This window comes from Phacochoerus africanus, chromosome 13, assembly GCF_016906955.1.
Source record: "Phacochoerus africanus isolate WHEZ1 chromosome 13, ROS_Pafr_v1, whole genome shotgun sequence".
NCBI lineage: Eukaryota > Metazoa > Chordata > Mammalia > Artiodactyla > Suidae > Phacochoerus > Phacochoerus africanus.
The window spans coordinates 20,623,345-20,639,685 of record NC_062556.1 but is presented as its reverse complement, the minus strand read 5'-3'; the positions used below and the strand labels follow the sequence as shown (position 1 = coordinate 20,639,685).

Genomic DNA, 16,341 nt, shown 5'->3' with positions numbered 1-16,341 from the left:
CAGTGGGTTAAGGATCTGGCGTTGCCGTGAGCTGTGGTGCAGGTCGCAGATGTGGCTTGGATCCTGAGAGGCTGTGGCTGTGGTGTAGGCCAGCAGGTATAGCTCCGATTCAACCCCTAGCCTGGGAACATCCATCTGCTGTGGGTGAGGCCCTAAAAAGACAAATAACTAAATAAGTGAATAAAAGTTCCTTTCATCAGGTGCTGCTGTAACAGAGGCCAGAAGCTGTATAAAGGGATGGGGTTCCCAAGGGCAAGCATATCAATGGGAAGGGAACGTGGGTCCAGGACAGAGGCTTGAAGACATGACATGACAGAGAGAAGGCCCCACTTGGGCTCAAACTTTATATTGTTTTAGTCTTTCTACCTTTTAACATTTTGAATCACTTTTCCAATAAACTTTTCTTAAAACTGGATCTAATATGTGAGTCCAAGGTGAGAAGGAATAATAGCCTTGTGTGGTAGAAAGAGCAGTGGCCAGGGAAGGGGGCACTGGAGCCCAGTGGAAGATGGGGTGACCCGGGGGTGTGGCTCCCTGCCCGCCCGGGGCCTCACGTGCATCCTCTTTCAGGAAAAGAGGGATGAACTGAGGATCTGGAGATTCCTCTCCTTGGAAAGGCCTGGAGCAATGGGCTGCTATGGATGTTGAGTGCATCGGCGTGGTGGGTGTAGGCGTCAGCACGGTGGGCGTAGACGTTGGCACGGTGGGCATAGAAGAAAAGAGCCTTGCGTAACCTTCCAGGGAATAACTGATTCACCTCTTTATGGATCGATATTTTAAAATTATAATAAGCAATGCGATCCTGCTGTCTAGCACAGGGAACTGTACATAGTCACTTCTGATGGAACATGATGGAGGATAATGTGAGAAAAAGGATGCGTGTGTGTGTGTGTGAGAGGGAGGGAGGGACGGGTCAACTTTGCTGTACAGTGGAAACTGACAGGACACTGTAAACTAACCATAATGGAAAAAGTAAAAATCATTAAAGAATTTTTAAAAATAATAAAATTATATTCTGTTGTAAAACTTTATATGGATTTGATTTCCTCCCTGAAAGAATCCACTACTTTGGCTGCGTTAGATCTTTGTTGTTCGTCCTGAAATAGCTGTTATGACAGGACAATGCGAACTTGATGATCATGTGTCTGTGCGCCTGTGTAATGGGAATGAAGAAAGAGTCCTGGTTTTGCTTCTGATAAAGAGAAGGCAGCACCTCAAGAGGTCATTTATTTCCAGCTGCTTGAATGAAGGGTAGTAAAAAGTTTATATGCACATTAGGGTTTTCCTGTCTCTCATATTTCATAGGTCCAGATTTCGTTGTTCTAGTTACGTCACTGATTATAGGATTAAGTTTTAGAGATTTATGTTTCATACAACCTCAACATCAAAAATTTTTGTTGAATATTGCGATTCTGTTTTGCCTTTATGTTAATTTTTTTTTTTGCTCTTCAGGATTTCTAATAGTTGATATGATAGCGTTTTCAATAGGCATGTGTTGTATGAATTTATCCCTGCCTTAAGGACTGTAACTTTTATATGACTTATACAAAGTCCCGATTTTATAGATCTTTCTAAAAGGTCAACCCTTAAAATTATAGAAATTCAGAAACTATCTGTAAGACAACTTCAGAAATGAAAATACAGAACAAATTGCTTATGAATTCCTTTTTTTTGTTGTTGTTTTTTTGCCTTTTCTAGGGCCGCTCCCATGGCATATGGAGGTTCCCAGGCTAGGGGTCGAATCGGAGCTGTAGCTGCCGGCCTACACCGCAGCCACGGCAAGGCGGGATCCGAGCCGCGTCTGCAACCTACACCACAGCCCACGGCAATGCCGGATCCTTAACCCACTGAGCAAGGGCAGGGACCGAATTTGCAACCTCATGGTTCCTAGTCGGATTCGTTAACCACTGCATCACGACGGGAACTCCAATAAATTCTTAATTTTTTTTTTATAACCCAAGAGTATTATTGGTGTCTGTCTACAAAGAGATCTTCCTATTAAAACAAATGTCCTTGATACAAATACCATAATATAGCCCATGTATAGTATAGGATAGAACAGTTCGTGAGGGAACCTGATGGAGGATAATGTGAGAAAAAGAAGGATATATATGTATGGCTATATATATGTATGTATGGCTCGGTCACTTTGCTGTACAGTAGAAATGGACAGAACACTGTAAATCAACTATAGTGGAAAAAATAAAAATCATAAAAAAAACTAGTACCTTAAAAAAACTTTACTTGCTTCTGTAAACTAATAAAGTTCGAGAATAAACGCTAGTGTGAGTTCCCTACAAATACTATGACCTGACCCGAAATTACTATTGTATTTTTTTTTTTTTTGTCTTTTTGCTATTTCTTTGGGCCGCTCCCACGGCATATGGAGGTTCCCAGGCTAGGGGTCGAATCAGAGCTGTAGCCACCGGCCTACGCCAGAGCCACAGCAACGCAGGATCCGAGCCGCATCTGCAGCCTACACCACAGCTCACGGCAACGCCGGATCGTTAACCCACTGAGCAAGGGCAGGGACCAAACCTGCAACCTTATGGTTCCTAGTCGGATTCGTTAACCACTGCGCCACGACGGGAACTCCTACTATTGTATTTTAAATAAGTTGGATTTTGATACCCAAACAGATGGAAAATTATGTTAAAATTACACTACAATAAATTTGGCCCGTGGTGGGAAAATACCATGAAGTATGAAATTTCTGCCATAAACCTTTCATTACTTAATCCGAATGATAAACAGAACTTTTTAATATTGAAATTTAAAACTGAATATGCCTAAAAGCAGGAGGATATGTTAGAAGTTTAATAGATTTGCTAACATCTTTTCCCCCTACTCTCTAGGGTAAACGTAGATGTTACAGAGAGAAGTGCTGCAAACTTTTATCCTGTGGAATCAGCAGAAGACTTGGAATTACAAGACTCTGCACTAAAGTATGTTGGCCCTTTTATAACAAAGTATTTTCTCTTGTTACATTGAAACTTTTTTGCTTTAGATTCTACTTTATATCTTCTTTTTCTCTTATTCCTCCAGTGGTCAAATACAGTTGGAGCCATCTCCAGAATGTGAGGTAAGACTGCTTGCTTTTGGATTAACGAGCGATCCGGTGCAATATTCTGCCAGAATAGGGGCCACATACTCTACCAAGATTTATCATGGAGTAGAACACTCACTAGTGAGATCAGTAGTCAGACCTTTTCAACATCTGGTTTTCCAATCTTTTTAGCTTTTTTAGTTTTCCTGCTCCTCTGCTATACTTCACCTCCCATTAAAGATGAGAGTTGCCTGTTCCCATTAACTTCGCTAAATCTTTATGTCAGTCTTAAGTCAGGCCATGGCAACTAAGACCCACAGAAAACCTGCTTTTGTAGAAACTGAAGGTAAAACCATCCGATGTAGGTTTTTACAGCCACAGAAGAAGCCTATGAACTGACCAGATGAACATCAACTAGGAAAGACTTGAAAGCCAAAGAATAAGTGATTTGGGAAATGCCTAGGAAGATTAAGAGACTCTAGCAAAGAGCCACTGGTGGGGGAATTTGGGGACAGAGTTCAAGGTAGGTTAGGTGGCTCCATCGGGTAAAATTTGGGTGGTGGCAGAGAGAGCAGTTTGGGAATAAACCTGCAAGGTTCCAAGCAGAACCCAGGTTTGAGCTGGTGACATGGAAATAAAGCATTGCTTACAACTCTTTCATCCCTTCTTCCGGAATGAATGGGCTTCAGATGGCTAATTTCAGTATAGCTCATTTCTGTGCCATGAGGTGTCTGAACATATACTATCAAAAAGCCGTTTTCAGGAGTTCCTGTCATGGCACAGTGGTTAACGAATCTGACTAGGAACCATGAGGTTGCAGGTTCGATCCCTGCCCTTGCTCAGTGGGGTAAGGATCCGGCGTTGCTGTGAGCTGTGGTGTAGGTTGCAGACACCGCTCGGATTCCTCGTTGCTGTGGCTCTGGCGTAGGCCGGTGGCTGCAGCTCTGATTAGACCCCTAGCCTGAGAACCTCCATATACCGCGGGAGCGGCCCAAGAAATGGCAAAAAGACACACACACACACAAAAAGCCGTTTTCACACTCTTAACGGGCTCAGTCTCTGTGTTAAAAAGCGAGGAAAAGAGCTGCAATCACAAAACCCATGTTCCTGGAGAGTGTGGTGTCATGGTTGTGGGCAGTGAGTTGGAATTCAGTTTCAGCCGCATGTCAAAGACGTGTTACCCACCCCAGGCTCCTGTGAACTGCCCCTCTCTCCTCACCTTTATCTTCTATGCGTCAGGATCAGTCTCACAATGCTGGGCACCTAAATGTTAGCTGTTACTGTTGCTCTCATATGTGATGGTTGTGTGCTCCTTAGATTCGCTGTGCTACCTCTTCCCCGGGGGCGGCATCGCTGAATGACCCAACAGTGGGACCTCAGAAGGCCTCTTATGCGAAGGCTGCCCAAGCTCTCCTTTTGAGACATGGTGCTTTTGATTCGGTGCAGACTCACTTTTTTTCAGCTTCTTATTTGGAAGTAATTTTAAATTGATGAGAGGTTGAAGAAGAAGGACAAGGTTCTACAAATGGTTACAAAAAATTATAACCTTCTTCCCAGATTTTCCTGTGATGAACACCTACCGTATTTCTCTCTTTTTTTCTCCTCCACACACGTAATTCTTCTTCCAAAAATTGGCGGATAAGTTTTGTACTTCCTTGTCCTTTTCCCTAAACATGGATAGGAATTTTATCTTATGTAACCTCGTTTCAGGTATCAACTTCATAAACTTTACATTTATAACATATTTTCATCGGATCGGCCATCTGTATTTCAAATGTTAAGGTTGATCTTTTTCATAGCACTTCTTCTTCCCCTTCGGTGTGGGATGGTTGTCAGGTACCTGTAGTTTTCCTTATTCTGATATATTTCCATAACCTTTCTTTGATTTTTTCTTATGACCTTAAAATTTTCAGGAATATAATGCATCCTTTTTTTTTTTTTTTTTTAAGGGCTGCACATGTGGCATATGAAAATTCCCAGGCTAGGTGTCAAATCAGAGCTACAGCTGCCGGCCTACACCACAGCTCACAGCAATGCTGGATCCCCGACCTACTCAGTGCGGCCAGGGATCGAACCCACATCCTCATGGATACTAGTCGGGTTCATTTCTGCTGCGCCACAATGGGAACACCTACATCTTTTTTTTCAATGAACTACCTCTTATTTTGTGAGGCAAAGTCCCCCCTGGTTCCTCATGATTAGATTATGGCTCTGTGGTCCCGTTTGGGATACTGCGCAGGTGATGTTGTCTTTCTCAGGGATTCACAGTTGGGGGCAGACTGTGTATGTACCTTTGTGCCTCATTGGTGATGTTATTTGATCACGTGGTCCAGGTGCTGTCTCGTTCTCGTTTCCCTTTGCAACTAACAAGCCAGCCAGCCGAGAGGTCCTTTGAGACCATGTTGAGTATCCTGCTTTGGACCCACTTTTGACTCCCGTAAAATAGATGCCCTTCTGTGTGCACATTTTTAGCAGTGTCAGAAAGACTCCAAAACCTCTAGTAAAAAAAATCTCCATTCTATCTCTGATTTACAGTGTTAGTAGGTTGTTTTTTTTTCTTTTTGGTTGAATGAGCCCATGTTTGGTGTAATGATTTCTTACTCATTGTCCTCTTTCTTTGGGTAATTCTCTGCCCATGACAGGTACGTCCCCATGATTTTAAAAAGGGAGGGAGAGTTCCCATTTGGGCTCATCGGAAATGAACCTGACTAGTATCCATGAGGACACAGGTTCAATCCCTGGCTCTGCTCAGTGGGTTAAGGATCCGGCGTTGTCGTGAGCTGTGGTGTAGGTCGAAGGCACGGCTCAGATCCTGCATTGCTGTAGCTGTGGCATAGGCTGGCAGCTGCAGCTTCGATTTGACTCCTAGCCTGGAAACCTCCACATGCCCCGGGTGCAACCCTAAAAAGAAAGAAGATAAAATAAAAAGAAATTTCTGGCTCTGGTGGAAAAAGGATGTCACAAGGGAAAGGAGGAGGAAAAGAAAAGAAGGTAGTGGATTAGCAAGACTAGTGCTAATGATTATGCAGAACTTAAGTGGGACCCTCATTAATGATTTGGTTATTTCTGTATTTTCTCTTCCATCTCATTCAGGAAGAAAGCAATATCTTTACCATAGTCTTGAATCAATTAACCAGCATTTATTAAGTTCTTGCGCTGGATTCAGCCTTGTTTTTGGTGTTGAAGGCTAGCATAGGAAAGAGATGAAGTTGCCCTGACTTTTAAGGCATTTTCAAAATTGTGGAAGAAGACTTAGACATTGAGAAAATTTAGAGAGGAATTTGAGATGGTCCATACCCCTGAGAGTTTTAGGTGCTCTGAGAGACAGGGGGAAGGATAAGAGTTAAGGAACGGGAACTAAATCTAGACTTGGGGAACATTTTGTATTTGGATTTGTCCTGGGAAGCTGTGCTGGAGCAAGAACAGCCTGGCTGTGGTCGAATTAGCACAGAGTATTAACGGGGCAGAAATACTGAGGGGCAGGCTTGTGCCCGGGTAGATAAGTGAGGCCAAGATTATGAAATGGTTTGTGACTGTCAGCACATCACATTATCTGACTTGAAACCCAGTTGAGTTTCCTGTCCGCATGGAGTTTGGGGAGCCCTGGCATCCATCCAGGAAGAATCACAAATTATATTCTCACATGTAAATAATACCCAGTGGAGAAGGATATTTGGGGAGACACTGGAAAAATAGAGGAAGGAGTGTCTCGTGGAGAGAATCAAATCTTCAAGGCACATATTAACACTAAAATGCTTAATTGGGTAGGGAGTTGGTGACGCTTCCCTCTAAAAATATGTTTGTGGCTGGGATTTGTCAACATCGGGAATCTTCTGTTCACAGCACTCCTCAACAATAGGAATAGCTACAGACATCTTAAATGTATACCGATTTGGTGACAGATGTGAAGATATTTATATTAGCTGTCACCAAAATTTTGATGAGGATCCATCAGTGGGCTGCTTGATTACCTTCTAAAGAAGGCGGATTGGGGTAAAATAAGCTATCGCGTTTCCCCATTGGGTACCAAAGCAAACGGATGTTGAATTGACAGCATAAAATTTTCCTAGGTCCAGGCATGTGCTTTTATTAAAAAGCTTCCAGTGAGATTCTGTGCATTTGAGAACTACAGCCTTGGACCCTTTCTAAAGACGCTTAGGCTCCCAGTCGGTGGGAGCTATCAGGTTGCTTAGCAACCTAGCAAGGAAAGCTGATGTTCACGGTACCTTGGGCGGAGCTCTTTGCTCTGGGAACCCCCTTTTCTTAGTTTATGTGATACTTTAGATGTATTTTTCTATGAATAGATCTGCATGGTTTTAGGAAATGTAAGTATGACCCTACTTTTCTTTTCTTTTCTTTTTTTTTTTAAGGGCTGCACCCATGGCATACGGAGGTTCCCAGGCTAGGGGGTCCAATCGGAGCTGTTGCCACCAGCCTCACCACAGCCAGAGCAACTCAGAATCTAAGCCGCCCCTGCGACCTACACCACAGCTCACGGCAATGCCAGATCCTTAACCCACTAAGCGAGGCTAGGGATTGAACCCGCAACATTATGATTCCTAGTTGGATTGTTTCCGATGCGCCACAGACGGGAACTCCTAATATGACCTACTTCTAATTAATTAATTCTGTGTGTTATTCATTGTGTCTTTATGTGCTAGGGATGTGACAGAAGTTAGGAAGACTCAGTTCTTGCCTCAGTAATTTGCGTCTCATGCATTTTTTTTTTTCTTCTTTAAGGTGCAAAATAATCTAACATTACACAGGAATGGGAACGAGTATTCTCCCACTGAGGTAAGTTTCCTGAGGTTGGTGAAAGCTGAGGTACGTGGTGAAGCCTGACTTGGGACTGTGCTTTTGCAGAAAGCTGCAGCCTGAGACTGTCCTACTCATGAGTTAATTGTACTGCAGATTCTCTCAAGGAATCTCTCATCTGGCCCTATTCAGAATTAAAGGTTCATTTGATGAGATATATTTTGCAAATCAAATATGGGAACATTTTTATAGAAAAAAGAAGTGAAAATAGCTCAAATAGGCAGCACTTAGAATGTCACGTTAGCCTTAAATCATTCAGGGCATTGTTTCCCTGTAGCTAAGGCATCTGTTCCGTGTTAGCTGTTTCCTCATCGCATGGTGTCAGGAGAGTCTTTATTAGATGTGCCCTCTTTGGCGTGTTCATGTACGTACGTGTGTGTGCTTGTGAGTGTACGTGCCTGTATGTGAATACACGCATCTGTACTGGAGCAGAAGAGGATTGCCAGTTGCACAAGATTGTGCCATTTTTATAAGGAGCACATAAAAAATGGAATGGACCTCCCCCAAGACACCATTCTGTCACTTCTGCCACTGAAATCATTTTCGTTGTGAAGAAGCATCAGCGATGCTGTTGTTTAAGTCAGGACTTCCTCACGGCAGCAAATGCAAGGAGGGAGTGGATTTATTATAATTCTTGATCATAGAGAAGCATACGTGGTTCTGCTCCAGTTCTTTAAAAAAAAAGAAAGTCCTTTCCACAGGTGGGAAGGAGGAGGGGTGGACTAGGGGTTCCGGATGGCAATGGTCTAAAGTTAGGTTGTGATGATGGTTGTACAGCTGTGGGTGTATTACAGCTCATTGAGTTATGAAAAAAAAAGTTTAAGAGTTCCTGTTGTGGCTCAGTGGAAATGACTCTGACTAGTATCCATGAGGTTTGATCCCTGGCCTTGCTCCGTGGGTTAAGGACCCAGCATTGCCATGAGCTGTGGTATAGGTCGCAGATGCAGCTCGGATCTGGTGTTGCTGTGGCTGCTGTGTAGGCCGGCGGTTACAGTTCTGATTTGACTCCTACCCTGGGAACCTCCCGATGCTGCAGGTGCAGCCCTAAAAAGACACACACACACACGATTTTAAATGTCCTTTCTTTCCAACACCACAGATGAGAGAGAACTCACCTGCCATCTCTCCTACCAACACCAGCACTGCTCTGTTTGGCCTGAAGCCTCGATCAGGTAAATTAAAACCTCTGCATTCATGTATGTGGTGTGAGCAACTCAGGTGTTTCTCTCGAGTCCTTTAAATGTGTACATCACAGTGTGAGCAGCGCGTCAGCTCTGGTGAGTTGAGTCCTGGTGTCCGAAGTTCTCTGCAGCTTGGGGAGGCCAGATTTTCGAGCTTTGTTGTCAGTGAATCACCTATTAAGGCCGTATTATCTGTGATCAATTATCTGACCTCCTTTTGAACCAGAGCAAAGAGACAAAGGTGTTGGGGCGTGGAAGTGGGGGAGAAATAGTCTGTTGATAAAACGGCTCCCCATTTGCCCCCGTGGTTCCTGGTACTTGCTGAGTTAAGGATGGTGACTCTTTCTCTGAGACATCTCTCATTTGTTCTGTGGGTCTTGGTAAGGTTTGGGTCTTTGTTCATATAACGGCGTGATCCTTTCCAGGCTCACGTGCATGATCAGGAGTCCTTTTTTAAAGAGCCTTTCTGTTTTTGAAAAAGAAGGACTGATTTGAAAAAGAAGGACTATGGATAGAAAAAATTGGTTCTTCTGATTTCTCCACGTACTTAAAGTTCTAGCGCAGTCTACCTTTTAGGTGCTGCTTTGTTTTAATATTTTTGACTCTTAGGTCTTTTGCATGTACTCACTGTTAATGCTTTTCAGTACATGCTAAGAAAGGGCTCAGATACTTGAAGCAAAAGGTAGTCAAGAACGCAGATGTTTTTGGGGTTTTCGGGAAAACATTTTGGCGACAGTTGAAGTTATACGTGTGTGTATTTTGGAAAAGAATACCCATAGGGCAAAAGAAAAGATGATTCTTTTATAAAGGATTTTTTTTTTTTTTTAAATTTTGAGGAAGTTGACTGAGGACTAACTTGTGGGCAGGTGTAATGGTTTCCCAGCGTTTTGAATGAGCTATACGACAAAGCCATTTGAGAAGATGCTTGGGTGTGGCAAGGGTTAGGAGATGTTTTATGGAGGACCACCTGGGCATGAATTAGGGCTCAGATGGCTGGCCTCCCCGTTTATGGAACTGAGCGTATGCAGCCAGGTCTGAGCTGGGCTTCCATTTCCAAGGTCTCAGGTTGTGCTGGGAGGAATGGAGGCATCCATGCCTTGAGGATGGATGTGCCTGGAGAGTTCTCTACACACGGAGGACCTCACACTGGGCTGCAGGCTTTCTCCTGTCCCTTACAGGCGTGTTACACCATTTAAAATACCTTACAATTGAGCCCATCACAAGTTGGGTGGATCACAAAGAATAATATTCTTTTGAAGGTGCATCTTTGCCATTTAGTTGTAAAACTGTCTCTGTGACTTTTAAAATTATTTTTATGGGGACCGGACTCAGCTTACCAACCTTCTACCTGAACTGTGAACCATTTCAAATTCCTTGTAGTGGTGAAAAAACAAAGTATTTATTTTGAATAGTGTGAAACAAAGATAATTTCCTCTCTTAGCTTCCAAGCTTTCTATAATGCTGACTAACCAATGTGGAAATTGTTCTAGTTGTTGAAAGCTTTGTGGAGTTTGGTTACTATAAATAATGATGTTTTTCTCCAGGAACATTAAGTGGCATGCTGGCACTTTATAAAACTAGCATCACATATTGGGAATTGAAAATTTTTATTTAGTAATTTTAAAATATTAATGTATGTTTCGCATTTTCTAGAAAATAATATATACAGTCATCTTAATTGAAGATCATATGACTAAAAAAGAGAAATTCTTTTTGATTGAGTGGCTTTGGAACTTTAAAAAGTGATTAACTTTTTATTTTAAAGTTAAGTATATAGAGCTCTTTGTTTCTGTGTTATAAATAAAAGACGACTCAAATCAGCAAGATGAAATAGAAACTTAGAGTCTTAAAGTAGGCTGATAGTTTTCTTCGAAAGAAATATTTTTTTCCTGTGTTTTCCTCCAAAGATAACTGTATATACCCAGCTGTTCATTCCTAGAACCCTGTCCATTTGTTTTACGGGTCCCGCCTTAGGACTGAATAAAATTGTATAGTTAATTCCTAAACATCTGAAGTTAGTATATGGATAGTTAGTGCAAAAAAAGTTATTTCTTAAATGACCCACTCAGAAGTGCTTTGAAATTGATTGATATCTATTGCTGAAATGGGTTTGTTATCAAAGAGACTCTGTTAGTGTCCAAAATTGGTTTTATCCTGATCAGTATCAAAGACAGTATTGAGAGCTGTACCCGTGTGTCAAGAGTTGAACAGAGTTGGCTCCATTCAGCTATCAATAAAGCATGCCAGCAGACTTAACAAATGTCTTTAAAGAGAAATTTTACATTGCCTTGGGAAAACAAATTCACCAGTGCGGAACACTGATTCTATAATATTTTATTTCTAAATAATAGATGTGTTTACAGCACTTATTAAGCTATGTCTATGAAACCAAACTTTTTGTGTGACTCATATTTGCTAAGATGGTTAGTTGTTGAGAAGGTCTTTGGAAAAGGTATCTGGTAGGTCGTTTGCTTTGTATCTACATAAGCTATGGGTCCTCTTTCTTTCTGCTGACATGATTCATTGGTACTCAAGTCTGTGGGCTTGCAGAACTGTTAAGATTAATGATATTAACTGCATGCAAAGTCTTTGATTGATAAGTACTAACACTCAGTTTTTATCATTCTTTTTATTCCATGCGCCATCTTTCATTCTTCTCCTATATTGTACATTTGAAATGCAATCCCATAATGTGAAATTCGCTTCATTTCCATACAATCCTTATGCCATTTGTGAAATGCTGCTGCCCCTTTGGTTTTTCCTGGTCCTTGTGCAACTGTACGCGGACTGGCTCTCTCGCTCTCCTGCAGACTCAGCCCTCACTCTTCCTCCTATCTCCTTCAACAAACTTACACAGGCACAAACATGGGACAACTCTAGCTACAGTGTTCCATCTGAAGGAGACAGTGACAATGGTAGGTGGCTTTGTACCTATTCCTCCATGTGCTAATGAGCCAATGAATGAATATACTGAACATGCGTTTCTGTGCAGCTGCAGATAGAGTAAAATTCGCCTGCATGCCTGATAGAATAAGGGATGATAATACACCTGGAAAGTCCAGAAAAGTGCATGTGCATTGGTCTCTGGTGGTTTTATCAAACTATGTTTATCTTGAATATTCTGAATTTTGGAGGGATTTTACAATAATTTCTTCTCTATCCTTGCTGTTTTGGGTTTTTATTTTCTGGAGGGGTGTGTTTGCTTGTTTATAAACATGTGGGGTTTGCACATTTGGATTATCTCTGCTTCTTGTGCTTCTGAACTTTCAACTTTAAATGCCTTCAGAGTTTGATCTTTTATTATCTATGCTTACCATAGGAGATTTTTAAAGTAATTAAGACATACTGTGACAGCCTAGAGGGGTGCACTGAGAATAGTAAAAATTAAGAAATTTCTAAAAATGAAATCACTTGCCTTCTTTTTTTTTTGCAAATTGTTTGCGCATTTTGCCTTTTGATGTCTTCTGCCCTTTGAGTTAGTTTCATCTAAATATTCAAGAATGGGAACTTGGCCTGAAAACAAATGTGCAAATCAAAAACCAAGGACACCTAGCTAGGATTAATGTGGATATCTTTTGATTATAGGCCATTAAATATCTGAAGTAGCCTAAAAGATAAAAATAAAATAAATACACTTATTTACATCTACTTACCACAGATATCTGAATCTCTATACGGGTGTGCTCAGATTTTAAACATTTTATTCCAAGATACCAAGTGAGAAAAGTAATGGTAAATGAAATAGAGAGGATGATTTATGGGGAGAAGTGAGATGTTTGGGGTACAAGTGCAATGCAAACACAGTAGGAAGGTATCTTTTCCCATGATACCTGTTTTTTAATCTAAGTATGTTATATATAATAAATAGAAAACATATATTCAAAATGTTTGCTGTGATTTATAGTCAAAGTTCAACCAAAAAAAAAATGCATTTCCAGATTTCCTTGCAGAGAAGGACATTGTATATCTTGGCAGGTTAGTTACAAAGGCAATTTTATTATTTCATAGATTTCTGAAAGTTTTAACTAAAAACAAATATGATTAAACAACAGTGACAAAACCAAAGTCTCTTCTTATATCATCCCATTTTAAACTCTGGAATTCGAGGGAGGCCAAATGGAAACTTTGCTCATAAACTGTTCCCTTGACTTAAAAAGGGGGCGAGAGGCATTTTTGTTTTCGGAAAGCGTGGCTATTTATAGGTCTGAGGTTGTTTAAAGGAAGTAAAGCCTAGAATGAAAGATTTATGGGTGATTTGGTATTTCCTTAGGAATGATATCTGAAACCAAAGACTTTTTTTTAAGCTCACCAAGACCTAAGACATTTTACAAAGCAGTAGAATTTCTATCTTTGTAGATGAACCAACTAAAAGGAGAACCAACGAAAAGGGGGGAGGGGACCACGTCCAAGGCTCCTAACTCTCCAATCACCTCCTCTCTACCGGGTCTACCTTCATCACTGGCAGCTGTTATTGAGGATTCTCCCCCCCCACCACCACCCTTTTCAGGTCTATACCTGCAGCATATGGAGGTTCCCAGGCTAGAGGTTGAGTCAGAGCTACAGCAGCCGGCCTTCGCCACAGCCACAGCAACGCCAGATCGGAGCCGCATCTGTGACCTACACCACAGCTCATGGCAATGCCAGATCCTTAACCCACTGAGCAAGGCCAGGGATCGAACCCGCAACCTCATGGTTCCTAGTCGGATTCATTCCCGCTGAGTCACAGCGGGAACTCCTATTGAGGATTCTTTGTGCAAGCTACTAAGCGAAACTGCCTTCTTTTTATTAAAAGTCCTAAAATTTCCATTGAAAATGATCCCTGTGAAAATCTTTCCGAAAATAACCCTGCGGTATTTATCTGGTATTTTTCGTATGAGGGCAAATTCCAGGGATTCACGTGTAGCTGCTACACTGGACCACAAAAAAATAATAATGCAGGGATTGTTTTCAATGTTCATCTCCCTGGGTTAATCACCGCAGATATCGGGCAGTTGTTATTTTCCTCTGTTTGCACTTAGTCTGCCGTATACCCTGGGCAAGGGGTAGTTTTCTGACAACTTTCTGGCAGCAGCAATCCTTATAAATATTTGTGTAGGTTCCCAGATCTGACCTTTCAAATTCAACCATCCTTCTCTTTGTGCTAAACATTGCCTTCTGATTTAAATGCATTTTCCAGTGTATTTTTTAAGTTAATGAAGAAGCACTCTATGTATCCCCAAATATATGAGCTGAACTTGGAAAAGGATCATAGCCCACTTTTACGGTGTTCTTACTGATCCCTCTGAAATAGCAGGTCCCATTTAGTGGCCTCTCATGGCATTTCACACCTGATGACCCATCAGTCTGGTTTCCTCATATTTTCTCCATTATCCGGTATTTGTGACTCTCTCAACAGGTTTAAATAAATGGCATCATGTGACCAGCTCAACCCAGCATAATGTAACCTGCCTTTCATTTATATTTTTTGTTTATTTTTTTTGGCAGAGTTGGCATTTTGATCTCTTGCCCGCTGTCTTGCTTTGTGTTAAAATCCCCCCTTTAGTTAAATGTCCGTATTGAAGTAAAATTTACATGACAATTTACGGTAAATGCAAAATTTTAAATATATACATATATTTATATGAAATGTAAAATCAAGTTACATTTTTAATAGTAATATTGCTTTCTAATATTTTGTTTCGCATATATCTCAAGTCCCCTATATTCCCCGGGACTCATTCTTTAAGGAGATAAAAAATTGGCAAACTGGCTAGAAGGTCCTTGGGAGTTTGCATTCCCACAATCCCCAAAGTTCTGCCTCCTGAGGTAATCGGGAAAGGATGTGGATGTGTGTCTGTATGTCTGTCCACCCCGGGCCGGATGGGGCAGCTTCACTGCGAGTTGTTCTTACCCTGAAAACCTCACTTCAGCTCTTTGTCTTGCGTGCTCTTAACACTCTGCATCTTTCTTTCCTTTCTCCTTCACGTTGAAGTCAAAACCAGCCCTATCTTCTTTTGAATCCTTTTCCCTTTTTCATTTGCAGTGAATTGGTGGGTGCTAATTAATGCTTATTTAAGATCGATATTTAAATTATCCCTGGAAAGTGAATGAATGGACCGATCCCTTTGGGGCAGCTTCTGGACATTTTCTGGAATTGTTTTTTACCTTCGTCTTGCATGTCTAGGTAGTATTTTCCCCATTACAAAAAGGAGGAACCCGAGGCTGTAGAGGCAGGTCTGTGGGTCTCAACCTAGGCTTCAGGTTAGAATCACCTGTGCATCTTTGGGTTTTTTGGGGTTTTTTGTTTTCCTCTTTTTAGGGCCGCACCTGCGGCATGTGAAGGTTCCCAGGCTAGGGGTCAAAGCAGAGCTGCAGCTGCCGGCCTGCACCACAGCCACAGCAACGCCAGATCGGAGCTGCATCTGTGACCTACACCACAGCTCACGGCAACACTGGATCTTTAACCCACTGAGCAAGGCCAGGAATCAGACCTGCTTCCTCATGGATGCTAGTCAGGTTCTTGACTGCTGAGCCACAATGGGAACTCCTACACTCGTTATTATTGTTATTATTATTTTCTTTTACCAATTTTATGTTATATTTAAGTAGGTGAAAACCACTGGGTTAAGTAAACTGCCCAAGACCAGAGAGAGGGAATTTGAGCATTTTGAGGGCCGAGGATTTATGTAATTCATTTTTGGGCACCAGAGGGAATAAATGAGTGTAATCAGATTTCTAACTGACATTAACCTGAGTCTACAACTCAAGATACTCTTTCGAAGCTACCATGTTGCTACTAATTTCCAAGAAGAAATGGAGAGCTAAATTCCATAACTTCATGTGTCCACAAAGAAATCGCTTCTCACCAAGTTAAATTTAGATACTAAAGATTGATAACACAGGCTGGTAATTTCTACACAAAGTGCACTTCATGTAATAATTAAATCAGAGGCCTTTCTGGCAATTTTTAGAGGAATGGGCTTTCTTTGCTAAATTGAAAGAGACTCTTAGCACAAGTGGAGAAGTGGTTTCTTGGGCCCATCCTTAAGTATCTGTTGGGAGCCTCCCATGTGTTAGGCATGAGGTTCGTTTCTATGGCTGCAGCTCTGAAAGAGAGTAGATCTGGGCTTTCCTGGAACTTCGATTTCAGAGTCTAATGCAGTCACACCCGGAAACAGGTTTTAGGGAGTTTTTCATGGTTAAAAAAATTCAGTTGACTGATTATCAACTGGGTAATCTTTGCCAAGGTGCTCTCCGGGTAGAAGGATCTTCGAGGGAGAGTTTCAAACTCTTCGTTTTGTTTATTCATCTAGCAAACGG

The 16,341-nt window shown here is 41.6% G+C and overlaps 1 protein-coding gene across 4 annotated transcripts in view; it reads left to right on the top strand.

The window, feature by feature from the left end:
• The window catches only part of LRCH1 (leucine rich repeats and calponin homology domain containing 1), a 217,135-nt gene that overhangs the window by 162,912 nt on the left and 37,882 nt on the right, over window positions 1–16,341 (top strand). For 3 of the 4 annotated variants that reach the window (XM_047756122.1, XM_047756121.1, XM_047756123.1), the window contains 4 exons: window positions 2,856–2,945; window positions 3,046–3,082; window positions 7,787–7,840; window positions 8,961–9,033. In XM_047756122.1, coding sequence (XP_047612078.1) covers window positions 2,856–2,945; window positions 3,046–3,082; window positions 7,787–7,840; window positions 8,961–9,033 — 254 coding nt within the window. Of the gene's footprint in view, window positions 1–2,855; window positions 2,946–3,045; window positions 3,083–7,786; window positions 7,841–8,960; window positions 9,034–11,852; window positions 11,958–16,341 lie in introns of all 4 variants that reach the window. The other variant, XM_047756124.1, reaches the window with a different exon arrangement.